Source organism: Mauremys mutica, chromosome 12, assembly GCF_020497125.1.
Source record: "Mauremys mutica isolate MM-2020 ecotype Southern chromosome 12, ASM2049712v1, whole genome shotgun sequence".
Classification (NCBI taxonomy): domain Eukaryota; kingdom Metazoa; phylum Chordata; order Testudines; family Geoemydidae; genus Mauremys; species Mauremys mutica.
The window spans coordinates 29,552,225-29,579,704 of NC_059083.1; the positions used below are offsets into that span (position 1 = coordinate 29,552,225).

Sequence of the window (27,480 nt, forward strand, 5' to 3'; positions counted from 1 at the left end):
TGCTGGCCGTCTGGGAGGTTCCCCAGGCATCAACAAAGTTCTCCCCATTTGAATTGTTGTATGGGCGGAGGCCACGGGGCCTCCTGGACTTAATGCGGGAGACCTGGGAACAGTCGGCCTCCCCAACCCAGGGCCTCCTCCGGTACGTCCTCCAGTTGCGAGAGTACCTCACTCAAGCAGGGACCCTGGCACGGAAGAACTTCAGGATAGCCCAAGAGAGGCAAGGACGAAACTACAACCAGGATGCGCAGGCATGGGAATTTGCTCGCGGGGATCGGGTCCTACTGCTCCTGCCTTCCAGTGAGTCAAAGCTATTGGCCCGCTGGCAGGGGCCTTATGAAGTAACTCGAAAAGTGGGACCTGTTACCTATGAGGTTCACCAGCCAGATCGACGAAAGAAGATCCAGCTATACCACGTCAATCTGTTAAAGCCTTGGCGCGACCGGGAGGGTCTGCTAATCAACCCTTATCCGCCCGAACCGGAACTGGGCCCCGATGCGACCCAGACGGGGGACTCAGAGGAGCCCCCACTGGGCAACTCGCTCACGGAGGAACAGCGTAAGCAGGCCAAATGTCTCCTGCGGGCCTTCAGGAAGACCTTTACGGCGGTACCGGGCTACACGACCCTGGCCTGTCATGCGATCCAGACCGAGCCAGGAAAGACAATACGAGAAACCACCCGGCCCTTACTGTATGGGATGCGCCAGGAGGTCGAGGAGGAGGTCCAGGCCATGTTGGCCCTGGAGGTTATCAAACCATCCCGAAGCGAGTGGCGCAGTCCGATGGTTCTGGTGCCCAAACTGGATGGCACCCGCCAGTTCTGTATAGCTTTCCGGCAGGTAAATGCCATCTCTCGCTTTGACGCCTATCTGATGCCCAGGGTGGACAAGCTCCTGGGCCACCTTGGGGAAGCTCAGTTTATTACTTCCCTGGATCTCAGCAAAGGCTATTGGCAGATCCTGCTCGACGAGGGTTCCAAAGAGAAGACCGCCTTTGCCACTCCATCGGGACTTTATCAGTTCACCCGAATGCCTTTCGGTCTCCATGGCACCCCGGCGACCTTCCAGCGGCTAATGGATCATCTACTACGGCCACACCAGGATTATGCGGCCGCCTATCTGGACGACGTAGTGATTTACAGCCGCCACTGGGAGGATCACCTAAACCGGGTCGCTGCGGTCCTAAGGACCTTGCAGGAGGCGGGGTTGACAGCCAACCCCAAGAAATGCCGGATAGCTTGGCAGGAGACCACCTACCTCGGCTATACCGTGGGAGGAGGACGAATAAAACCCCTTGTGGGAAAGGTACAAGCCCTCACGGAGTGTCCAACACCAACGACGAAACGCCAGGTGCGGCAATTCCTGGGCCTAGTGGGGTATTACCGGTGGTTTATCCCGCAGTTTGCATCTATCGCCGCACCCCTAACCGAGCTGCTAACCAAGAATAGCCCCCGACAAGTGCGGTGGACCCCTGAATGCGAAACTGCCTTCAGGACGCTCCAGGGCTGCCTGTGTCAGGAACCGGTCTTGTATAGCCCGGATTTCAACAAGCGGTTCATCCTCCAAACGGACGCGTCAGAGACAGGCATAGGGGCAGTCCTGTCCCAGGAGGTAGACGGAGGAGACCACCCGGTACTGTACCTCAGCCGGAAACTATTCCCCCGCGAGTGGAATTATGCCGTGATCAAAAAGGAAGCCCTAGCAGTGAAATGGGCCTATGACGCCCTCCAGTTTTTCCTTCTGGGTGCCCCATTCACCCTCGTCACGGACCATGCGCCCCTCCAGTGGTTAATGCGCATGAAGAATAACAACCCCCGTCTCATGCGCTGGTACTTGGCCTTGCAACCCTATGCCTTTACCATTCAGCATCGGGCAGGTAAGGACCATGCCAACGACAACTTCCTATCCTGCCTTGGGGAAATGGAAAGATCTGGCCCCAACAAGTGGGAGCCAGACTTCGCGGGGGGGGAGTGTAGCAGGCCTGTCTGGCTCCCCTCCTCCCCGGGGAGGGTTGAGCCCCGGACACCGGAAGGGGCGGGACTACAGAGCAGTGAGCCCACCCCTCAGAGGGTCAGGCGGTGACCCGGAAGCATAACAGCCGGCCACCAGAGCTCAGTCAGAGCCCAGCCACCATCGGGAGCAGACCTGCCCGAGAGGACTCGGAACTGGGAAGCCGCTGGGGCCCAGAGCAGTTGCCCGGACTGGCCAGAGCTTCCCCTCGCTCGCTACTGGGAGGACCCGCCGGAGCTTCCCCGTGCCGTCTACGAGGAGGAACCGCTGGAGACTTCCCCTCTCCCTTGTTGTTACCCCGAGGAACCCCCGGAGCAGAACTGGCCGGACTTCCCCGAGGAACTGCCGGATCTACCCCCCAGCCCGGGCTGCGAGGAGCCCAAGCTGTTGGACTTCCTGGGAGCGGACACCACGGACCAGGTAGGCCCAGAGGGGGGAATTGGAAGTGGCCCGGGGTCAGCCGACCCTAGTCAGGCTGCAGATCAACCAACGCCCATGTCCGTGTGTTACGGTCAGGATCCCCACTGACCGTCAGCGGTGGTAGCCGCTGCGTAGGGCCCCGGGCTGGGACACAGTGGAGTGGGTGGGCCTGCATCCCCCCCCTGCCACCCAACTCGCGGATGGCAGTCTTTCCCCCTCACCCCAGTGATCAGCCCCTGCACCAGAGGGCCTGAGCCTCCCTAACCTAACTGTTTGTTGCTCCGCCCCTGCACCAGAGGGCCTGAATTCTGAACTAGTTGTATTGTGGCTCAGCCCCTGCTCCAGAGGGCCTGGAGCTCCTTGAACTGTTTCTACTGTTGCTCAGCCCCTGCAACCAAGGGACTGAGCTCTGACTGTTGTTGCCCCGCCCAGATCCAGGGCCTGGGCTTCTATACTAACTCTTTGTTGCTCAGCCTTGCAGCAGCAGGCCTAAGCCGTAAGTGACTGTGTGAACTGTTGCTCAGCTTTGAAGAGTTGGGACAGGACGCGACTAAGAGCAGCAGGCTGGTGTGGCTCCCCTCCTCCCCGGTGAGGGTTGAGCCCCGGACACACACATTTACAGGGGCCCATAGTGATAAATGGTTCAGTTCTCTCCCCCGCTCCAGTCACTGTGTGGAAGGTTGGCGCAGACTGGCAGGAACCAGGCCCTGGATATCAGAGAATTCCCCTGGTGTAGAGAGAGCTCAGCTGCGGTAAAGCAGCGTATCTGGCTCCTGTGCTAACTCCCACCACCTCCAACCTGGTGTAGGAGGCTTGTCAGGGTGGGAGGGGTTGGAGGGAGGTGTGCTGGGGCAGAGCACAATCACCAATCTCAGGGACCACAGTCAGCTGGAGCAAATTAGAGCAGCCCCTGGGGCAGCCTGAGAATCAGGGAGCCATAACCTGCCCCCTCACTGCCCCCACCCCCTACCCCAAGCAGATCCTGGCACAGCAGAAAATCTGGGTTTCCAGCTCAAAGAACTCTTCCTTTATAAGTGTTTCCATAATGTGGATAAGCAGGTGACCCCAAGAGGTGCTGAGCGCCTGCAACTGCTGCTGGCTTCAGTGGGATCAGACCCACTCAGGGGCCCAATTCTGCTCCAAGCAAACCAATGGGCATGGGACAGGGCTGGTTCTAACATTTTTGCCGCCCCAAGCAAAAAAAAAAAAGAGCACCGCCCGCCCCCCGAGTGTCGCATCACGCCGCCCAAGTCCCCGTGCCCCCCCCAGCACCGCCTGGCCAAACCAAAAACAACCCCCGATTGCCGCCCCCTCCCGAGGTGCCGCCCCAAGCACATGCTTGGTAGGCTGGTGCCCTGGCGTGGGAGCATGTCCGTGGAGAACTCACACAGCTGGGCCCTATTGGTATAAATAATTATTGTTCTTGTTACAGGGTGTCTGTGGTGTGAGGGAGTGAAGTTTGTTTGTTTGTTTGTTTGTTTGTTTGTGTTTAAGAGTATTTCCAAGGATTAATGTGAAAAATAAAACTGTTAATGTTCATATTTCAATACCACAATTTTTCCACCCATTATTTCTGGATACTATCTGGATTTCCCCTTGTCGTGTACATTACCTATAACAGTAACACATTACTTTTTTACACTAACATTTCTTTGCACACATAGTTCTGAGTGTTCGTTTTCTAATATAAAGCATAATCAAAACTAGTAAAAACACACATACCTTTCACTGCCTCGTACTCCTCTGGAAAGTAAGACATTGTGAGTTAATGTTGAGTCTCAAAACTTAATGCACAATAGTCAAGCTAACAGTGACATCTTCCTCACTGGTGATACGAACGTTTTGCAAGATTTGTTCATAAGATGCTAAGCAGTGCACAGCACAGGAGCTGGCTTCTTATGGAGGCAGGGACCCAATCTGTCTAGGGTTGCCAACTTTCTAATTGCACAAAACAAAACATCCCTTTCCTCAGGCCTTGCCCCTTCCACAAGGCCTGGTCCCCGGCTTGCTCCATCCCCCGTCACTCCATCACTCGTTGTCCCCTATCCTCACTCAGTTTCACCTGGCTAGGGCAGGATGTTGGGCTCCAGCTAGGGCTAGGGATAAATTGTCTGGGATGTGGGAGAGAGCTCTGGGCTGGGGCATAGGTTCGGGAGTGGGCTCCGGGTGGGGCCAGAAATGAGGAATCCAGGGTGTGGGAGAGGGCTCGGGGCTGGGGGTTGACATGCAGGGGAGGGGGGGTGAGGGCTCCAGCTGAGGGTGCAGGTTCAGGGGTGGGGCCAGGGGTGAGGGGTTTGGGGTGCAGGAGGGGATTCAGCAGGAGTTTGGGATGCAGGAGGGGGTGTGCGCTCCAGCCATGGCTATGGCTCTGGGGTGCCATTTCTGTAATTCCCATGGGGTTTATTAGGAAAAGTGGTCCCTTCCCCTTCAGAGCCCGTCTGTGTCAGCACAAGCAGCCCTGAACTCACTGCTTGGGCTCTGGTGCCGATATGGAGAGGTTCTTTATTACTTATTAAAACAGGCTGTAACTCCACCTGCTAAAATTGATCTAAAATTGTTAAACTGAGACTCCACTGCATTAAACGTGGCTTTCAATTGACTTAAGTTGGCTTGAGAGAGCTAACTTGACTGACATGACGTGAAATCTTCAACCCATCCCACTGGTCCCAGACACTGACCTTTCTGTCTCTTCATGTCAGATCGCAGAGCCTCTAGAGGGAGAAAAGGGAGAGACATGAGATTTCCCCCTGTCGTGTTTGGGGATAATGTTAATATCAGTTAATGTAACTGGCCTAGACAGCAGGGTCTCTAGAGAGAACAGGGTGAGAGGACATCAATTCATAGAGTCCAAGACCAGAAGGGACCATTGTGATCACCTAGTCTGACCCCTGTGTAACACATGCCCATGGGCTTCCCCACAACAATTCCTAGAGAGGATCTTTTAAAAAAACATCCTATCTTGATTTAAAAACTGCCAGTGCTGGAGAATCTACCACGACCCTTGGGAAACTGTTGCAATAGTTAATTAATAATGGTGAGATTTCACCCTGTCGTGCTTATGGGATAACTCTACTGTCAGATAATGTAATGGGCCCAGACATTGACCTTTCTTGCTCTCAATATCAGGTCGTAGGGTATCTAGGGAGAGAAAAGGGCGAGAGGTGAGATTTCACCCGATCGTGTTTATGGTGCAGTTCCCGCCATTCATGTAATTTTTCTGTAATTATGAAAGTGAGGCAGACAGACTGACAAACAGGACACACAGACAGATCTGTCTCTACATTCCTGCACTCAGCGTCCCTGCTGCCTGGGCCCAGTGACCATCACCTCTAGGGGCTGCTCTAAGTGTCTCCCCCAGGAGCCATCCCTGCTGCCTGGGCCCTGTCACACTCCTGTCTGATCTGGCTGCTCCCCTCTGTGCCCATCCCCTGAACAGCCGCAGCTCTCCCCAGCTCCTGCCTGTGGGGATAGGGAAGGGCAATGAGCGACGGGAATGGGGCATTGACCTGGATACGGACAGGGTTTGGTTGGCTCAATCCTAGGCCAATTCCTTACCTTGTAGGTGGTACTTGCCCCTGGTCCTAATGATAAGTGGTAACAACTCCTCCTAGGGTCTCGGTAGATTGCGGAGGGAAGGAGAATGGGATGGAGGTGCCTTTGTTTAGCTGGATGTTCAGGTCAGCAGGATCTCAGGCTGAACAAGTCTTAGGGTACGTCGAGACTACCTGCCATATCAGCGGGTAGCGATCGATTTTTCGGGGATCGATATATCGTGTCTCATCTAGACGCGATATATCGATCCCCGAACACGCTCCCATCAACTCCAGAACTCCACCGGAGCAAGCGGCGATAGCGGAGTCAACACGGGGAGCCGTGGACGTCGATCCCGCGCCATGAGGATCTGAGGTAAATCGATCTAAGATACTTCGACTTCAGCTACGCTATTCACGTAGCTGAAGTTGCGTATCTTAGATTGATACCCCCCGCAGTGTAGCCCTAAGTGTAGCTAAGACAACTGCTAGTCTGTCCATCTTGACAGCCACTGCTTTCCCCTTCTACAGCTCCTACTCAGCTGGATTGGGGTGGGGAGTGCAAGCACCTACTGGGGAGCAGAATTGGCCCTAAGAAACATCCTTTTTTCCTCCTTTGCTTTCTGTTTTTCCTGCAAGCAGCCAAGTTACATTTGTCAGTGCTCCAAGCCCAGCTCACTGAGCCCCACATGGTGTTTCTGTCTGAGCCATGCTGGTCCCCGTGGAATAGTTCAGAATCACATTGGATTGGGATCCCTGAGTGAGATCTGAAGGAGTGAAACCACTTGACACTTCTCAGTTTAGACAAAGTTATAATTTGTTCAGCTCCCCCTTCATGCTCAGCCTGGTTCCCACTGCCTGAAACCTCCTCCAAATATTGAATCCCTGTATATCTAAGAGGGCTTGTCTACAGTACCGGCTGGATTAACAGGCAGTGATTGATCCAGCAGGTGTCGATTTATCACGTCAAATTGACCACTGACCGCTCTCCCATTGACTCTGGTACTCCACCAGGGCGAGAGGCACAGGTGCAGTCGACAGGGAAACATCAGCCATTGACTTACTGCAGTGAAGACACCCCTCCAGAGTAGACCAGGCCTTAGGGTTTCCAACCCTCCAGGCCTGCAGTCTCCCGGAATCAGAATCCATCTCCCAGTGACTATTGAAAGCAATCCTTGAGAGTTTAATAGGCTATTTTAAGAAAATGACATTACGTCATGTTGGGAAAAAAACCTACCAGAATAGCTTCAGTTAGAGTTTGCACCCCTAGTATCTCTCCTTTTGGTTTTGGTTTTCAATCAGTCAATCAATCAATTTCTCTCTCTCTCTCACCAAATTCTCCCCTCTTGTTACTTCACCTTTTGCTCTGTGTTGCCTCCAGACGCAGTAACTGGCCAGGGGAATTAGAACAGCCAGGAGACACAGGTTCACACCCAGAGCCACCATCCAGGGACTGACCTTCGGGAAAAACAGCTCTGCAAGAGAAAGTGCCATTGACTTGGGAGCAAACACGTGCAGAATGAAGGCAGAACACTGTGACAGTGGTGACACTGTGACTAGTTAAAAGACTCACAGGGAAATACACAGGGAGATGTGGCTCCTCTGTGCTTTATTATTAAGCCAATGAAAGTCCAAGCTTTAGCCTGGTTATGGAACATGGTTAATTAATGGGAGGTGGCATGTCGGGGGCAGGGAAGGAATAGGGTGGAGCTCCGCTATGCTACAACTATCCGCCTGTAGCCAATGCTGAAATGTATCAGATATATTTAGGATATAGAGGTGAGATCTAAATATTAGGGATGTTAATTAATCACAGTTAACTCATGCAATTAACTAAAAAAAAATTATCGCAATTTTAATCGCACTGCTAAACAATAGAATATCATTGACATTTATTAAATATTTTAGGATGTTTTTCTACATTTTCAATTACAACACAGAATACAAAGTGCACAGCACATGTTGTTCATTTTAAGAACACTTTCACTGCAGATTTGACAAAACGCAAAGAAGATACCAATGTGAGATTTCTAAAGAGAGCTACAGCACTTGACCCAATGTTTAAGAGTCTGAAGTGACTTCCAAAATCTGAGCAGGATGAGGTGAGGAGCATGCTTTCAGATGTCTTAAGAGAGCAACATTCTGATGCGGAAACCACCGAACCTGAACCACCAAAAAAGAAAATCAACCTTCTGCTTGTGGCATCTGACTCAGATGATGAAAATGAACCCGTGTTGGTCCGTGCTGCTTTGGATCGTTATTGAGCAGAACCCGTTAGCAGCATGGATGTGAAGGGTATGCTTATGTTCATTTTGGATAAAATGTGGTTTGCAGGGTGCTTATGCATAGGGAAGCATGCTGTGGCTCACCACCCTAGGAACATTCTAGAGAAGGCCAGGGGGAGGGGGTTGACCTCAGCATGTGGAATGGAAAACTATGAGCATGTGATAAAGAAATCCATATATGGAAAGGTTAACTCTTATTGGTTAGAGCAGGGGTCGGCAACCTTTCAGAAGTGGTGTGCCGAGTCTCCATTTATTCACTCTAATTTAAAGTTTCGCGTGCCAGTCATACATTTTAATGTTTTTAGAAGGTCTCTGTCTATAAGTCTATAATATATAACTAAACTATTGTTGTATGTAAATACGTTTTTTTCAATGTTTTAGAAGCATCTTTTAAAATTTAAATTAAAATGCAGAGCCCCCCGTACCGGTGGCCAGGACCCGGGCAGTGTGAGTGCCACTGAAAATCAGCTCGTGTGCCAGCTTCAGCACCCATGCCATAGGTTGCCTACCTCTGGGTTAGTAGTTCATGTTATGTAACTTGTTATGTAAGTGCCATGTGCTATAAAATACCAAGGGGAGGGTCTTCTTGCTGGAGGGACTCTGATTTTTTGTACCAATTCTTCCTTTTGTTCACATTAAATAAAGCCTTGTTGAACTGAATTGAATTGCATTGAATTGAATCGCATCACATCGAATTGAAGTCCCTTGATTCTACCCAGCATCAGACTCATTGGGAACCACAAAATCCCAACAGACGAATGTCCTCTGGAATGGTGGTTGAAGCATGAAGGGACATATGAATCTTTAGCGCATCTGGCACATAAATATTTTCCAAAGCTGGCTACAACAAAGCCATGCGAATGTCTGTTTTCTCTTTCAGATGACATTGTAAACAAGAAGTGGGCATCATTATTTCCTGCAAATGTAAACAAACTTGCGTGTCTGAGTGGAGAAGAAATAGGACTGAGTGGATTTGTAGACTCTAAAGTTTTACATTCTTTTATTTTTGAATGCAGTTTTTTTGTATATAATTCTACGTTTGTAAGTTCAACTTTCATGATAAAGAACTTGCACTACAGTACTTGTATTAGGTGAATTGAAAAATACTATTTCTTTTGTTTTTACAGTGCAAATATTTGTAATAAAAATAAATATAAAGTGAGCACAGTACACTTTGTATTCTGTGTTGCAATTGAAATCAAAATATTTGAAAATGTAGAAAACATCCAAACATATTTAAATAAATAGCATTCTATTATTAACAGCACAATTAATTGCACGATTAATCACGATTAATTTTTGTAATCGATTTAGAGCCCTAATAAATATTAATCAGTGCTATAACACAGGCCTACTGGCTTCAGGCCTGTAAAATATCTGACTTAGCCAAATTAGGCCTCAGGACTTAGTGTATGTAGTCTCTGCTGTGCACCATAGGGTCCCCCTTCTATTGATAATCTCTCTACTGTAGTTGACGTTGGAGGCTGAACTCTCAGATTAAATTAGATTAAACCGTCACCTTGGGGTGGGTTGTTGGTTAAACTAACCCATAACTATAGATAAGGCTAAACCCCACTGACATAACTTCAAGCAGTCCCTAGGCTGCTCTAACTGTTCCCCAGGCTGTAGCCAGTGATGACTGGCCATCAGAATCAGAGAGTTGTGACCAGCTTCCTGACACCCCCAACTCTCCTGTGCTCAGTGGAGGGTCAGCCACACAAGAGAACCTGGCTCAAAATATGTTAATGAAGGACTTTAATAAAAACAAAATGTAAGCCTGGATTTTCAGAGTAAACATTCCTCCAGATTCCTGTTGCCTTGGCTCTAAAGCAATGGCTGAATAGAGGGTCATTGCTACATGATTAACGGTGTATTGAAAACTGTGTAAAAATTACAAGTGTCACTTTAAATCCTGAGGTGATTCCTGGTGTTGCTTGCAGGCTATGGGGCCCTTCAAGGAGTGTACAATCTGGGGCCTCTGCAGTCAATCTGCAAAGAATCAGCCTACACATAGGTGGGTTGAGTTCCGCCTCTCTGCCTTAGGGAGCAGCCTGCTTTGTCTCTGTACTTGGCAGTGGTGTGTTAGAGTTCTACAGTGTTAGAAATAAAGCAGGGTTACATTGCAACCTTTCAAGAAGAGTATTTATGTTTTGTTTTCAACTCTCGGTGTGTATGCTCTGAATTTTAAAAAAACTGTAATTACAAATGACAAAGGATGAATATAAACAAATAACACAAGTATGTAGGGACAAAATTAGAAAGACTAAAGGCACAAAACGAGATTAAATTAGCTAGAGACATAAAGGGTAACAAGAAAACATTCTACAAATACATTAGAAGCAAGAGGAAGCCCAAGGACAGGGTAGGCCTGTTACTCAATGAGGGGGGAAAAACAATGCTCACCTATAGGAACAGTTTGTGCACTGCAGGCTGAGGTGTAAATCCACTTCACACTAGCCTGCTGCCCACTAACTATCCATGTGAGCCCTGCTGGCATGCACTGAAAGTTTCTTGGTGCACGTTGCTCTGTTCCGGTTTCAAAGCAGGGTAGATCAAAGTGCACTACGGAATTATTAGTGCATGTAGCAGAGTCCATACAGACAGACAGTGCCCAACAGGCCAGTGTGAGACAGATTTACACCCCAGCTCACCACAAACTAACTGTCCCTGTCGACAAGCCCTGATTCTGCTCACACAGTTTCCTACAGAGCCCTCGAGCCTGAAAACAGGACCTGGAAACACCCCACTCTTAAAGTGATAGCTTGCAATTCCAACACAGTCCTCACTATACCACACGAACAAAGGAGAATTCCCTCCCCCAGCCCCAATGAGAAGAATGATGATTGCTGGGTACTGAGTTGTTATGAAAATCTGGCCAATGACATCCCAGCCTGCAAGGTGCTAAACACCCTCAGATCCTACTAGAGACAAAGAGGGCACATCTATGTTGTAATTAGCGACCGCTACTGGCCCGTGCCAACTGACTCAGGCTCATGGGGCTCGGGCTAAGGGGCTGTTTAACTGAAGTGTAGATATTTGGGCTCAGGCTGAATTCCGAGCTCTGGGACCCTCCCACCTCACAAGAGTCTGAAGCCTGGACTCCAGCCCCAGCCCGAATGTCTACACTAGAATTTAACAGCCTCAGCCTGAGGCCCTTAGCCTGAGCCAGCTGGCACAGGCCACCCACGGGTGTCTAATTGCAGTGTAGCTACATCCAAAGAGAACTGAGGTTGCTTAGGACTTTCCAAGAAGTGCTCAGCACCTTGAAGGTCCAGGCCAATATACAGGAGACACAATGATAAATACTCTCCATCCATGTCTGCAGCATCTCAGTCTATCCATGTGTGAAACAGATGGGCACTGACCTGCTATGGAAATCGCTGACTCTCTCTCCTGGTTGAGTCGGGGGTTCCTGACACAGCAGGACACTTTCTGGTTGGACTCTTCAGTTAGAACAATGGCAATCTCTGCTTGAAACAGGCCATTGGCCTCTGGGGATATGTTTTCAGAGGCTGATGGTAAGAGCTGCCCCTGGAGATCTCTCCATTGAGCCTTGGGCTGTGGGTACCATCCGGATGATCGACACACAACCAGTATCCCTCCGTCATGATGTCCCTCCACAGAGATGGCAGGAGCAGAGCCCAAATCTACAGAAGAAGTAAATGAAATTGTGATAATCCTACAGTGCCTAGTAATGAGCAAACAGCTTCATTACACTGTTATCAAAAGCCATTTCCTATTAAACTAATAATTGAATGTGAGTCCACGAGTGCAGCTGACCAGGTCATCTTCTCAGATTCCTATTTGATATACAGTAAAGTTAATAAGAACAGGAGTACTTGTGGCACCTTACAGACTAACAAATTTATTTGAGCATAAGCTTTCATGGGCTAAAACCCACTTCATCGGATGCATGCAGTGAAAAATACAGTAGGAATATATATATATATATATATATATATATATATATATATATATACACACACACACAGAGAACATGAAACAATGGGTGTTACCATACACACTATAAGGAGAAAAAAAAAACAGGAGTACTTGTGGCACCTTAAAGACTAACAAATTTATTGTAGCATGAGCTTTCGTGAGCTAAAGCTCACTTCTTCGGATGCATAGAATGGAACACACAGACAGGAGATATTTATACATACAGAGAACATGAAAAGGTGGAAGTATGCATACCAACAGGCAGAGTCTAATCAATTGAGATGAGCTATCGTTAGCAGGAGGAAAAAAAACTTTTTGAAGTGATAATTAAGATGGCCCATAGAAGGTGTGAGGAGAACTTAACATAGGGAAATAGATTCAATTGGTGTAATGACCCAACCATTCCCAGTCTTTATTTAGACCACAGTTAATGGTATCTAGTTTGCATATTAATTCAAGTTCAGCAGTCTCTCTTTGGAGTCTGTTTTTGAAGTTTTTTTGTTGCAAAATTGCCACCTTCAAGTCTGTCACTGAGTGGTTAGGAAGGTTGAAGTGTTCTCCCACTGGTTTTTGAATGTTATGATTCCTGATGTCAGATTTGTGTCCATTTATTCTTTTGCGTAGAGACTGTCCGGTTTGGCCAATGTACACGGCAGAGGGGCATTGCTGGCACATGATGGCATATATCACGTTGGTAGATGTGCAGGTGTACGAGCCCCTGATGGTGTGTCTGATGTGATTAGGTCCTGTGATGGTGTCACTTGAATGGATATGTGGACAGAGCTGGCATCGGGCTTTATTGCAAGGATAGGTTCCTGGGTTAGTGTTTATGTTGTATGGTGTGCGGTTGCTGGTGAGTATTTGCTTCAGGTTGGGAGGCTGTCTATAAGCAAGGACTGGCCTGTCTCCCAAGATCTGTGAGAGTGAGGGATCATCTTTAAGGATAGGTTGTAAATCTTTGATTTACATCCGAAGAAGTGAGCTTTAGCTCACGAAAGCTCATGCTACAATAAATTTGTTAGTCTTTAAGGTGCCACAAGTACTCCTGTTTTTTTTTTTTTGCGGATACAGACTAACACGGCTGCTACTCTGAAACCTGACTATAAGGAGAGTGATCAGTTAAGGTGAGCCATTATCAACAGGAGAGAAAAAGAACTGTTTGTAGTGGTAATGAAAATGGCCCATTTCCAGAAAAGTTAATGTTAATATCAGGGTTTTTCTATGCATAAACTTGCTCCAATTTAGCCGAAATGATTTAGTTAATCAAGAGCAAATCCCTGTGTGGACACTTGGAAATCAGGAAGGAATTGACTCAAGATAAATCAATATAAGCCATTTCCAAACTCAAGATTCTTGCCCAGTTAATAAAAGGAGATATACCAATCTCCTAGAACTGGAAGGGACCTTGAAAGGTCATGGAGTCCAGCCCCCTGCCTTCACTAGCAGGACCAATTTTTGCCCCAGATCCCTAAGTGGCCCCTTCAAGGATTGAACTCACAACTGTGGGTTTAGCAGGCCAATGCTCAAACCACTGAGCTATCCCTCCCCCCAGAAGAGGACAGGCTCAGGAGTCCCCTCCCAGAAGGTGTGTGATTCAGAAGGCTTTGGTCTGACAGACTCATGAGATATGCACAATAGCCACGGACAAGAAAAAACGGTTACTCACCTCTTGTAACTGTTGTTCTTCGAGATGTGTTGCTCATATCCATTCCAATTAGGTGTGCGCACGCCGGGGGCACGGCTGTCGCAAAGTTTTTCCCCTAGCAGCACCCGTTGGGTCAGCTGTGGAGACTCCTGGAGTGGTGCCTCCATGGCGCTCAATATATGACCCTGCCAACCCGGCGCCCCCTCAGTTCCTTCTTGCTGGCTACTCCAATGGAGGGGAAGGGGGGGCGGGTGTGGAATGGATATGAGCAACACATCTTGAAGAACAGTAGTTACAAGCGGTGAGTAACCCTTTTTTTCTTCTTTGAATGATTGCTCATATCAATTCCAATTAGGTGACTCCCAAGCCTTACCTAGGCAGTGGGGTCAGAGTTAAGGAATGCTGATTGCAGCACCACTCTACTGAAGGCCGCGTTTTCCCTGGTGTGCCAGATGATGGCATAGTGCAATGTGAACGTATGCACCGAGGACCATGTTGCTGTCCTGCAGATTTCTTGGATCGGCACCTGGGCCAGAAACACTGCTGACGAGGCCTGGACCCTAGTGGAGTGCACGGTAAGAGCTGATAGCAAGTGCGGATGCAGGACGTGATCCAGGAGGATATTCTTTGAGAGGAGACTGGGAGGCCTTTCATCCGGTCCGCTACTGCTACGAATAGCTGGGTTGATTTTCTGAATGGCTTAGTGCATTCGATGTAGAAAGTCAGGGCTCTGCGGACATTGAGGGAATACAGCTGCTGTTCCCAGGACCAGCATGAGGTTTCGGGTAAAAGACGGGTAGGAAAATGTCCTGGCTGGTGTGAAAGTTCGACATCACCTAGGGAGAGAGGCCGGGTGTGGTCCGAGTTGAACCTTATCCCTGTGGAAGACCGTGTAAGGTGGTTCCGAGATGAGGGCCGTCAGCTTGGAGACGCATCTCGCGGACGAAATGGTGACCAGGAAAGCTGTCTTCCAGGAAAGATACAGGAGAGAGCATGGCCAGTGGTTTGAACGGGGGCCCCCATGAGCCTCGAAAGGATCTGGTTAAGATCCCATGCAGGGATAGGCTGACGGAGCTGAGGATAGAGACAGTCCAAGCCCTTGAGAAAGCGACCAACCATAGCAGTTGGCGAAGACAGAGCGGCCAGATACGCCTGGATGGAAGGCCGAGATGGCAGCGAGGTGCACCCTGATGGAGGACCCCGCCAGGCCTTGCTGTTTCAGGTGCAGGAGGTACTCCAGAATGAGGGGTATCGGTGCCTGGAGGAGGGGTGTGCAGCACTGGTCACACCAACATGAAAATCTTTTCGACTTTGCTAGATACGTGCCTCGAGTAGACCGCTTCCTGCTGCCTAGCAGAACCTGTCTTACTTGGTCCAAACACAGAAGCTCTGTGGGGTTCAGCCATGCAGCTTCCAAGCCATGAGGTAGAGGGACCATAGGTCGGGATGACAGAGGCTGCCGTAGTCCTGAGTGAGTAGGTTGGGGAGGAGAGGCAATGTGACTGTATGTCTGCTGATAGCTCCAGCAGCATAGTGTACCAATGCTGGCAAGGCCACGCCGAAGCTATCAGAATTACCACTGCCCCCTCCCTGCGGATTTGGGGCAGGACTTTGTGCTCAAGAGGGAACGGAGGAAAGGTGTAGACCAGGTGACCTGTCCAGGGTAGCAGGAATGCGTCCGTGAGGGAGCCCGGGCTGCGATCCTGGAAGGAGCAGAATGCCAGGCACTTCCTGTTGCTTTGGGTGGCAAACAGGTCGACCTGGGGAAACCCCCACCTCTGGAAGATGGGGTGTATGACATCCGGTCGGTGAGACCATTTGTGCATATGGAAGGACTTGCTGAGACGGTCCGCAAGCGTGTTCTGGATCCCTGGAAGAAAGCAGCAAAGAATCCTGTGGCACCTTATAGACTAACAGACGTTTTGCAGCATGAGCTTTCGTGGGTGATGTCTCTTGCATCCGAAGAAGTGGGCATTCACCCACGAAAGCTCATGCTGCAAAACGTCTGTTAGTCTATGTCAAAGTTAGACTCAGGACTCACAGTTTGTCAGGCCACTCTGTTTTATTAGCACAGCGCTCTGCTAATGACACCCAGATAATGTGAGCACCATGCAAGACACAAACTATCTTATTTATACAGATAAAGGGTGAGAACTTAACAAGATAACAAAGGAAGCAGAATCAGATACGGTTACCTGGGCTAGGCATGCATATCTTATTTCCTTACTAACTATTACCCATCTTCTGTTAATGTTTCACCATTAGCACCATTTTTATGCCTAATGTTTCTTTTCCTGGCACCTGTATTTCAACATTTCTTATTTCTGCTTAAAGGTACATACAACATTTCTTTAATCCATTCTTATTTTTACAATATAATTCATTCTACTTTCACAATCCATCCTTTTGGTCAAGCTCACGCCATGACCAAAATTTTACTGGGTTCCACGTATTAACCATTCTTTATCTCTTTGTTCATCAGCAATATTCAAAATCATCATATTAGCACTCTGTTCTGGGGCAGTCACCTGAGTGGCATGCCTTACACAATTTTGGGTACAACAGGAGACTAACTGAAAACATACAAAAATTATTAGGATTCCAAACAGGATAGTCAGGGCTCCCTGAAACAACCAGTTTCCTATGCCAGAGAATACTTAGCCACTTCCATAAAGAACTTGGTTCTTCATGGGGAAGATATGCGATTTGTTCTAAGTGGCTAGCATGATCTATTACCTCATTGGTATCGTCAGGTATAAACACACAACATTGTTTTCCAATGAGAGCACAGGTCCCTCCTTTGGCCGCCAGAACTATGTACAATGCCTGATGGTTTTGGAGGGACACCTGTCAGATCGCCCCTGTTTCTTTGGCCAGGGCTGTCAAACTTTCTTCAGTTTTATTTGCCATTATTTTAACTACTTCTTTTAACCTCAGGAGCCTTTTTGCCTGGTGTATTACTCCCCCAAGTGGGTTAAAGGAACTGCCAATAGTCTCTTCCCAGGTGTCATTACTGTTCCATATTGTGTTAAACGGACAAGGTCCTCCAGTGAGGTCTGGGGAATTGAGCCAGGACAGGAACATCAGTTTGAGAGTGCATAGGCGGCAGGTTTGTATAATTTTTGGTGGGGCCCAAAATGGTGGTGCCCCCCCCCGCTCCCGCCCTGTAAGCCGATATAAAATGAAGCTACAACGCGTCAGCGCCACAAGATTACAAGGGTCAATTAAAAGTGGAAAGTCAGAAGCAGCACTTGCCTACTTCAATATACAGTATTATATTTTGTTGCATCTGTTGTGATGAAGTGGGAATGTTCTTAATATTTTCTCTGAATACTGTGTGGGTGCCTCAGTTTCCCCTGCAAGATGCCAACTGAAGGTGTTGGGGACAAAGAGATCAGGTGGCCTCCTTGTCCGGAAGAGACACAGAGGCCAGAGGAGGGAGTGTCAGTTTGGAGCTGGCTGGGGAAATGGGGAGAGACCCAGAACTTGGTTCTGGGCTCCCCACCCCGCAAGATGGACCTGACAGAGGGGTTCTGTTTTCTGTACCAACAAGCTCTGTTTAAACTGTGTTCCCATCATCTAATAAACCTTCTGTTTTACAGTTTGGCTGAGAGTCACATCTGACTGCGGAGTTGGGGTGCAGGGACCTCTGGCTGCCCCAGGACCCCGCCTGGGCGGACTCACTGCGGAAGGCGCATGGTGTGGAAGGGCTGAATGCTCTGAGGTCAGACCCAGGAAGGTGTAAGCTTCTTGCCCTGGAGACAGTCTGCTCAGAGAGGAGGCTCCCCCAGAGTCCTGAATGGCTTTGAAGGAGTGGTTCCAGAGCATCCCAGCATCCCCTTCCACCCCATGCACTTCCCAGAAGTCCGCACAGGCACTAAACACTCCCTCCTCTGGCCTTTGTCAAGAAGGCTAACAGCATTTTGGGCTGTATAAGTAGGGGCATTGCCAGCAGATCGAGGGACATGATCATTCTCCTCTATTCAACATTGGTGAGGCCTCATCTAGAGTACTACGTGCAGTTTTGGGCCCCACATTGCAAGAAGGATGTGGAAAAATTGGAAAATCCAGTGGAGGGCAACAAAAATGATTAGGGGGCTGGAGCACATGACTTCTGAGGAGAGGCTGAGGGAACTGGGATGGTTTAGTCTGCAGAAGAGAAGAATGAGGGAGGATTTGATAGCTGCTTTCAACTACCTGATAGGGGGTTACAAAGAGGATGGATCTAGACTGTTCTCAGTGGTAGCAGAGGACAGAACAAGGAGTAATGGTCTCAAGTTGCAGTGGGGGAGGTTTAGGTTGGATATTAAGAAAAAACTTTTTCACTAGGAGGGTGGTGAAACACTGGAATGGGTTACCTAGGGAGGTGGTGGAATTTCCTTCCTTAGAGGTTTTTAAGGCCTGGCTTGACAAAGCCCTGGCTGGGATGATTTAGTTGGGAATTGGTCCTGCTTGAGCATGAGGTTGGACTAGATGACCTCCTGAGGCCCCTTCCAACCCTGATATTCTATGATACTCTAAACTGACCACCAAATTTAAAATGTGTGTTTTTCCCGTCAGGTGAGGACTCTGGGGCAGGGCTGGGGATAAGGAACTTGGGGTGCAGACAGGCTGCCCCAGGGCTAGGGCCAAAGAGGACTCCCCTCCACCCTCCCTGGCAGCAGCAAGCTACAGGGGAGGGACCCCTCCTCTCCCCCACAGTTCACTGCACATGCTCCTAGGTCCCTCTCAGGTCCAGAAAGCCCACTCGCCTCCCCTATGGTGGGTACCGAGGAGGGAGGTTGCCATCACGTGTGGCCTCCCCTGCTGCCACCCCTCACCATAGCCTCACTGGGGATGGGGCTGCCCCTTGCCCAGCATGGTGCAGGAGTGGGGACTGCAGGGTGGTAGCTGGGGAGGGGCACAGTATCACAAAATTCACCTAAGCCCAAGCTGCACAGGTCTAGGAAGCTCCCCTCCCCAGTGGTGTAGCCAGGTTCTAACATCAGGGGGAGCGAACACGTAAAAAAAGATGCCAGCCAACATATCCAATTACTAATCAGGTAGTTCTATAACAGGCTATAACAGGCTGCCCTGGACCCCATCACCCTCTGAAGCACAAGATAGGGGTAGGCACCACCATGTTGTGCAACAAACACTTGACAAAATTACTGGACTTAGTGATGGACAATGCGGGCAGGTGGGTATTATGTCATTCAATCATTCAACCCATAAAATTGCATACATTTTGCCTTAGTGAAATTAAATATCCAGAGAATTACTGGGCCTGTGATGATGATGATGACCAGGGCTTGCTCACCTGTGGCTCCCCCTCCCTGTGCTGTGGAGGCACAGCCAGGCAGGTCTGCATCTGCAGGCAGGCACCCTGCCTCAGGTGCAGCTCCCATGGGCCCTGCTAGCCAATAGACTGGGAGCCTCCCGGCCAATGGAATGGGCTGGGCTGGGGGGCGGAAGGCAAAGGGGGAGATTGTAGGGAGCTTTGGAGGAGGGGAGGCAGTGGGGGAGGGGAGTGGGCTGGCACAAAGGGGAGGGCTCTCTGGAGAGGAGTGACAGGGGCACAGGGGTCATTGGGAGTCTCTCGAGGGGGCAGAGGGTTGTGTGGGTCTCTGTGGGGCAGGGGGCTGTGATGGATGGAGCCAGCTGCAACCTGGGTCTGCTCTGCGGGGGGTGTTGCTGTAGTCCCCTCAGGAAGCCCCCCCCCCTCCTGTGTATTTTATACCAGCCCTGGGGTGCCCATTGCTCCTCCTTTCCCCGCCCATGGCTCCATCTGTCTGTCCCCACAACCCCCCAGCTGTGTCTGTTTGTCCCCACCAATGCCCCCCCCGGCTGTGTCTTTGTGTCTGTCTGTCCCCCCCCCCCGCTCTGTGTGTCTGTCCCACAACCCCCTGGCTGTGTCCTTGTGTCTCTGTTCCACAACCCCCAGCTCTGTCTGTCTGGCTGCCCCCACCACCCCCAGCTGTGTGTGTCTGTGCCACAACCCTCCTGGCTGTGTCCTTATGTCTGCCTGTCCCACAACCCCCGGCTGTGTCTGGCTGGCTGCCCCCACCACACCCAGCTGTGTCTGTCTGTCCTGTCGTCCCCCCCCCATGTGTGTCTGTCCCACAACCCCCTCTCTGTGTCTGCCTGGCTGCCCCCACCACCCCCGGCTGTGTCTGTCTGTCCCCACCCCCCCGCTGTGTGTGTCTGTCCCACAACCCCCTGGCTCTGGCTGGCTGGCTGCCCCCACCCCACCCCCCTGCTGTGTGTGTCTGTCCCACAACCCCCTGGCTGTGTCTGGCTGGCTGCCCCCACCACCCCCGGCTGTGTCTGTCTGTCCCCCCCCCCCCGCTGTGTCTGTCTGTCCCACAACCCCCTGGCTGTGTCTATTTGTCCCCACCAAACCCCCCTCCCCGGCTGTGTCCATGTGTCTGGCTGCCCCCACAGCTCACCGGCTGAGTCTGTCTGATAGGGACAGACACTGCTGCTGCTCTGCCCAGGGCTCAGCCACTGCCGGTGGCTCGCTCCCCCTCCCTGCTGTGGAGGCGTGGCCAGGCAGCTCCGGCACCGCCCCTGGCAGCTCCCATTGGCTGGGGTTCCCGGCCAATGGGCTGTGAGCCCTGTCGCTGCTGAGGGCTCTCCCCGGAGCTGCCGCTGCGGTGAGAGCGCCCGGCATTGCTACGGGGGGACCCCAAAGCACAGGGCCTGGGGCCCAAACATTGCTGGAGCTGGGCCCACCTTTAGGATTATTGGTGGGGCCTGGGCTCCACGGGCCCATAGAACTCGCCGCCTATGTGAGAGTGGGCTGGGATGTGGCTGCAGACCCAGCATTTAGAAATATTAAGGGTCTGAGCTATCCACACTTGCTACTGGATAAAAGAATTGTCATTGTGGACTCCCCAGACCTACAGACACCAACAGCCGAGGAACAGGCACCACCAGAGGCGCATGTTGGAGGCAGGGCCCTTCTGGTTCTGACAACCTCAACTGAGGGAACTGTAGTCACAGTTTTATGTCCACCAGGCAGCAGGCGCTAGGCTCACTACTGCTTTTTCTTGGGCCTTGCTTTAGGTAGTCGTCTGCTTCTGGCAACCCTTACGAGAACGTAGATTGTAAGGTATTGCAGGCTGTTCCTCTACGTCATCTTCTGGAGTCAAAATTGACTCTGCGTGGTCCTGAGGTGATGATTGGTTCGCTGGGGGTGGTGCATTCTTACATGGCAAAGCATGTATTCATACTGCAGATGCCAGACAGTTTAACAGCCGTCTGGGTAGTAAGCAGTGCCTGATGATTCTTTGATACTCTTTAAGTCTTTTTGCTTCTTTCCTTGACTCTGGCTATAACAATGGCCTTCACACCTTATCTTTTCCTGATGCATTCATTCCTTATTCACACAAACAGATTGAGAATACAAACAGTAGTATTTTATATCGAGCAAAAAGGCATTGCAAATTAAACTTTGCTAAGTTTTACAATTAATAACCAAGACAATTTACATTGAGACCCAGGCCTTCAATGTTTCTCTAATTTACTTAACATAGACACAATAGAGAATCCTGTCTCTTACTACCTAATTCTTAAAACAAAGAGTTAGAGAGGGCCCAATTTGTAATGCATACGGGAAAACAGAATCTTATAGTCCCAGAGGGTCATTTCTTTCTGCTATTCAAAAAGGGTGGCTGGCAGGATGAAATCAAATTATACATTATAAAGTCCAGCTCCTACATATCCCACTTTTGACACTAAGATTATCAATCGCCAGTGTCACTTCTTATGTAGTAAAATACTGGGAGGTGATTTGGCCCTGTGGCTCTAGCTTTGCATACATTTGTTTTATCCACCAGCATATTTTAAACATTTCAATTAAACACATACAATTTAAAACCAAAAACAATTAGGGGTAGTAACATTAGTATGCCAGTAGTTGTGGGAGACCATCCAGATAATATGAATGGTTCTGTTTCCCACATTGTTTTGTTTGTTTGTTTTTAGGAACTATGTTACCTTTTTACCTTTTTAAACAGATAATTGGTAACTGTTTGCCATTCAATGCCAAGACTGATAGAGAACTCAGCTAAATCAGTGCTTACAGTAAGATGAGACTTTTTGGTTGTGGCAAATAGTAAATGTGATTATTGGTAAACACAGTACTTACATTACATGTACATTTGTCTACTGGTGGGTTGCTAACACTTTTATCCTTTTAAAACACTTCTTTCCAAGAATTAACACACACATTGCCCGTTATACAATACTTTGGTCTAATTATTAATTTTATCCCACATATAGGATCCTAGTGAGACGTCTTTACTACAGGGCTTTGGAGCAACAGGCATGGATAAGCAGACCCACTTTTGAGGAGTCCACTTGGTACAACCTCTAGTGTCCAATAGTTTCCCTTCCTCCCCAGCCCACTGGCTTGAGGTTTGAGGTAGCCAGAAGGATCCCAGGTGCAATCTGTGGGGTGGGCTAACTTTCCATATCTTTGCTTCCAGAGCCTGTTGGTGTGCAATTTTAACAACAATTTCTTCACTTAACAAATTTTGTCTTACCGTACTGGAGACATACTGCATCCAGTTATATTGATAGGTATTAAACAATTATCTTTTTCTTTGCTTTAACATATGTATTAAAACCTTAATATTCTCTGATATTACCCAAAACATCTTATGTTCTAAACATCTGCATTTTAGTACATTCCATAGCTATTGCAGTATGTTTTTTTTACTTTTATTTGTTTTTGTAATAGGTTGTTCTGTAGCTGGTATTAGCTTTTTCTGATTTTCTGAAAGACAAAAATAACGTTTTTCTACCCCTTTCAGGGTGGCATTGATTGTTGCTTAAAAGATTCCTTTCTTTTACAAATACCCTTGCTGATTGCAGGCAAAACAGAGGAATTACCCCCATATTTTCCTGTGTGTGTGTTTTTTTTGTTTTTGTTTTTTTTATATAGGCAGGCCAGGTTTTAATGGCTTCTACTTTTTAAGGGTTATGGGGAAATTATTTCACTGTTTAGTTATTAAATTCATGAGATGGTGTACCTCAAGTTTTTCTTCTTATATAGCAGACCAAGTTTGTAATGTTTTTCCTGCTGTGTTAAGCTTTAAGTTTATTCACAGGTAATAGCTGAGAAGCATCATTACCATATTACCTTCAAGGATTTTTCCAAAAAATCATACACACTATACGTTGTTACAGGGGTACTTACTAACATTAAATTTATTTCAATGTTTAATATTAACAGTAACATTTAGCATCAAATCTCTTAAAGGGATCTTGTTATACCATGTCTTTTATTTAGGCAATTTATTTTGTGCTGGCAGTTTTCACCTTCCTTTATCAGTTAGGTAATTTGCATCAACATAGGCTTGGCTTTTGGATTCAAAGCCATCAGCAGAGCTCAGAGACTCTGTCTTAAAAGGGACACAATCAACTTCCACCAGAGTTTTGATTTCTTTCCACTTTCAACTCCTGCTTACAAAACACACACAGATCTGAAAAAGAAAACAGTCTATTGCGGCTCTTTTTGGAGCCCTAATAGGATTTTAATTCAGTAGCATATGTCATTTGTATTTCTTTTACCCCTTTTTACAATATACACTGCACATGTCCTAGGGAAAAAGCACAGTCCTTCTATACTACAACTTTTTTTTTTTAAACATTAGCCATATCAATTTTTACATACGATGTAACTGTTTCTTTTTTCTTTTCATGTACCCTTATCAAAAGTGACAGTCTGATTACACAGAGCCATTTGAAGGCTCAGTGTTTTTAACATTGCTTCTTTTTTTTTTTTGTGCACCCCACCTCTGCTGTTGCTTCAGAGGGGCACTGTTAATTTTTTTTTTATTCTTTCACTACAGCTCTTATCTGCTATTGTTACCAAAAAAAAAAACCCCAAACAAACAAACAAAAAGACTCCAGAATCTCTCCCTATTCTCCTGATTTTGACTGCCCTATTGCAGCCATGACTTGGTTTTTATTAAAAAAACATTTTAAATTTTATAAAGAATCAAGTTACCCCTTAAGGGTTAAATGCTAAATCCCAAAGCCAAACAACACTAATTACCTGTGTCTTGCAAAAAGGTCTGTCAGTTTTGCAACTTTGAATTAAGAGTCAAATGAATTTTTAGTGGCATTAAAAACAAAAACAAAAACAATTTTTTACACCTACAAAACAGGAGTTTTACAAACCAGATGTGCTGGTTTAGATTCTTAGAACTTTACATATTTTCACAGACAAATAGATACATACACTTTTTCTATTCCTTTACACTGCTTTGTTTTTACATAGCTCTCTATATATTTGTATTATTTACAGGCATTCTTTTGGAAAAGGGCCCATTTTCCCTTCAGAATGGCTGCAAAGAAACCAAGAATTCTCTCTCTTTAACATGGTCCTTTTTAACATTTTCACAAAGTTTAACTGCTTAATTCTCTCCAGCCTTTGTAGAGTTAACTTTTCACTCTCTTTCCTTAAATCACTAATTTATCTCCCAAAATAACACCTTTATCACCTCAGATTTCACCATTTTAAGTATTGTTCCAGGGGTTCATGCCTGCACTTACTGCTTTTCTTACTTCTTACACTAGGCCCTCAGGGATTCCAACCTGTTTTTCAGTTTCTTTATCTGTTGCTTGCCTGCTTTTCTGGGCCTGATCCTGCTTTTTTTTTTTCCAATGAACCGTTTGTGAGTGATATTGTGGTCACTTCACAATTTTGAAATAAATGTTTAAGGAAAGGGACCAGGAAGGGTGGGGGCTAGTTGAGGAGCCCACCCTCCTTGCAGAACTGGTAGTGGAACACTAAAGAATCAGTTTTTGAGGCAGACAACAAAGGGGAACAGAACAAGGGGCTTTTGTCCTTTTTACAATGAGATGGGAGTATTAAGGGGTTTGGATCGATCCGGGGTGGGTTTTTGAGAACGGGGTAAAGGGGAGCGCTCGGTCTGGTGGTGGGAGAGGAGGCTTTTAATAAAGCTTTCAACTTATTATTTGAATATTTGAGAGATGCAAGTTTTTTATTTTGTCCACCTACGATTTGCCTCTTCCCACCACTGAATGAAACAATTAACCTCTTCTTTAGCCAATTTAGTTTTAGGTTGGCCGAGTTTGTCCTTTAAGACGTCCACTCGGTCTTGTTCCAAGATTTTAACAGTGGCCACTGAGTTTTGGGATCCCCCTGAGTTAGCCTAGACCATTTTTCCAGAAATTTACAGGAGTCCAGACCCTTCTTACCCATCCTAAATACAATACATGAGCCGGCATTCCTTTTAGGGAACTGTCCCGACTTAGACGTCTGGTTACCCATACAGGAGGACTTCACACACCAATCGCACAAGAAGGAAATTCGGGTTCGTCAGAGCAATGCCCAGTGCAACACACAAAAGGAGCCCACAGGCTACTGCCTCAATTGCCCTTGCTTTCACACCCAGGGTTTTACCCAAAGTGTGGTGCGGCTGCAATTGTGCAGATTCCACTCACTCAGACCGCAGGGACAGGAACCCCTTGGTCGGCCGATCCCCGGACGGAGATGGCACCCAGACTCAAACACTCCACAGTTAGACAGATAGACACAGAGACAGGACAGTCTTCAGTCCAGACAAAACACAGAAATAATTACCTGACCAGATTCCTGATGTCAGATCCCGAGATCCCTACCAGAACAGAGTGGGAACCAACAGGTTCAATGGCGTAGACTTCACTGTGGTCGTGCACCTTTTTGTTATGGTGGAGGACCGCTCGGGCCAAATGGCCAGGTGCCGGCTGCCACAGTCGTCCTACAAAAACAGTCAGGAATCACACAGCCCCAGTGAAGACGGTTGCCATCTCGGTGGAACCTCCAAATTGTCAAAGTTAGACTCAGGACTCACAGTTTGTCAGACCACTCTGTTTTATTAGCACAGCGCTCTGCTAATGACACCCAGATAATGTGAGCACCATGCAAGACACAAACTATCTTATTTATACAGATAAAGGGTGAGAACTTAACAAGATAACAAAGGAAGCAGAATCAGATAAGTTTACCTGGGCTAGGCATGCATATCTTATTTCCTTACTAACTATTACCCATCTTCTGTTAATGTTTCGCCATTAGCACCATTGTTTATGCCTAATGTTTCTTTTCCTGGCACCTGTATTTCAACATTTCTTATTTCTGCTTAAAGGTACATACAACATTTCTTTAATCCATTCTTATTTTTACAATATAATTCATTCTACTTTCACATCTATAAGGTGCCACAGGATTCTTTGCTGCTTTTACAGAACCAGACTAACACGGCTACCTCTCTGATACTGGAAGAAAGGACACTACCAGGTGAATGGAGTGGGCTATGCAGAACTCCCACAGTCGAATGGCTTCCTGGCAGAGGGGGAAGGAATGCCCCCCCCTTGCTTGTTGATGTAAAACATGGCTGTGGTATTATCCATTAGAACCGCTACGCAGCAACCTTGCAGCTGGGCCCGGAAGGCTTGGCAAGCAAGGTGCACCGCCATCAGCTCCCGGACATTGATATGGAGGGAGTGCTCGTCCTGTGACCACAGGCCCTGAGTCTAAAGATTCCCCAGATGTGCACTCCACCCCATTGCTGACGCGTCCGTAACCAGGGACAAGGAAGGCAGCGGGCTGTGGAAGGAGACTCCACCGCACACTGCTCGGGGGTTGAGCCACCAGCGGAGGGAAGCGAGGACCTGCCCTGGTACATTGACCACTGAATTCAAGCTGTCGCGCCACGGACGGTAGACCGATGCAAGCCATGCCTGCAACGGCCTCAGACGGAGCCTGGCATGTCGGGTCACATACGTGCATAAAGCCATGTGGCAGAGGAGACTCATGCACCCTCTTGCCATCGAGGTCATAAAGTGCTGAAGGCCTTGAATGATGCCTGCGATAGCTCAGAAATGGGACTCCGGTGGGAGGGCCTGCGCCTGAATGGAGTCCAGCACCGCCCCGATGAATTCTATCCTCTGGGTCACTTCTAGAGTCGACTTCTCCACGTTGAGAAGGAGAGCCAGCCGTTCAAACGTACACCTGACCAGGTGGAGGTGGGACTGCACCTGTGCTCTGGTGCGGCCCCAAAGTAACCAGTCGTCCAGATAGGGATATACTTGCACCTGCCATCGATGGGAGAAGGCAGCCACGACCAACATGCACTTGGTGAACACTCGGGGGGCTGCTGAAAGGCCAAATGGAAGGGCCATAAACTGGTAATGTTCGCAGTGGACTACGGAGCACAGGAAGCGCCTGTGCGCCGGATGAATCGCTATGTCGAAGTACGTGTCCTTCATGTTAAGGACAGCATACCAGTCTCCAAGATCCAGGGAAGGGATAATGGTGCCTAGGTAGACCATGTGGAACTTCAACTTTACCTAGAATTTGTTGAGCCCTCGCAGGTCCAGGATGGATCTGAGGCCCACTTTGGCCTTGGGGATAAGGAAATATTGGGAGTAGAACCCCTGGCCCCATAGTTCCCATGGAACCTCCTCTACTGCCCCCATGGCGAGGAGCGCCTGAACCTCCTGAATAAGGAGTTGCTTGTGGGAGGGGTCTCTGAAGAGGGATGGGGAACGGGGGTGGATAGGAGCAGAACTGGAGAGAGTATCCTGCTTCCACTATGTAAATCACCCAGCAGTCCAAGGTAGTTTGAGACCACACATGGTGGAAGTGGGAT

The 27,480-nt window shown here is 48.3% G+C and overlaps 1 protein-coding gene across 1 annotated transcript in view; it reads right to left on the bottom strand.

Annotated features, from left to right (window-relative positions):
- Nucleotides 1-27,480, bottom strand: part of LOC123346665 (butyrophilin subfamily 1 member A1-like) — a 44,316-nt gene that overhangs the window by 11,126 nt on the left and 5,710 nt on the right. The window contains exons 3-7 of the mRNA XM_044984139.1: nucleotides 11,610-11,891; nucleotides 7,318-7,434; nucleotides 5,535-5,567; nucleotides 5,108-5,140; nucleotides 4,152-4,172 (exon numbers count right to left, since the gene is read on the bottom strand). Of these exons, the coding sequence (XP_044840074.1) occupies nucleotides 4,152-4,172; nucleotides 5,108-5,140; nucleotides 5,535-5,567; nucleotides 7,318-7,434; nucleotides 11,610-11,891 (486 nt within the window). The remainder of the gene's footprint in view (nucleotides 1-4,151; nucleotides 4,173-5,107; nucleotides 5,141-5,534; nucleotides 5,568-7,317; nucleotides 7,435-11,609; nucleotides 11,892-27,480) is intronic.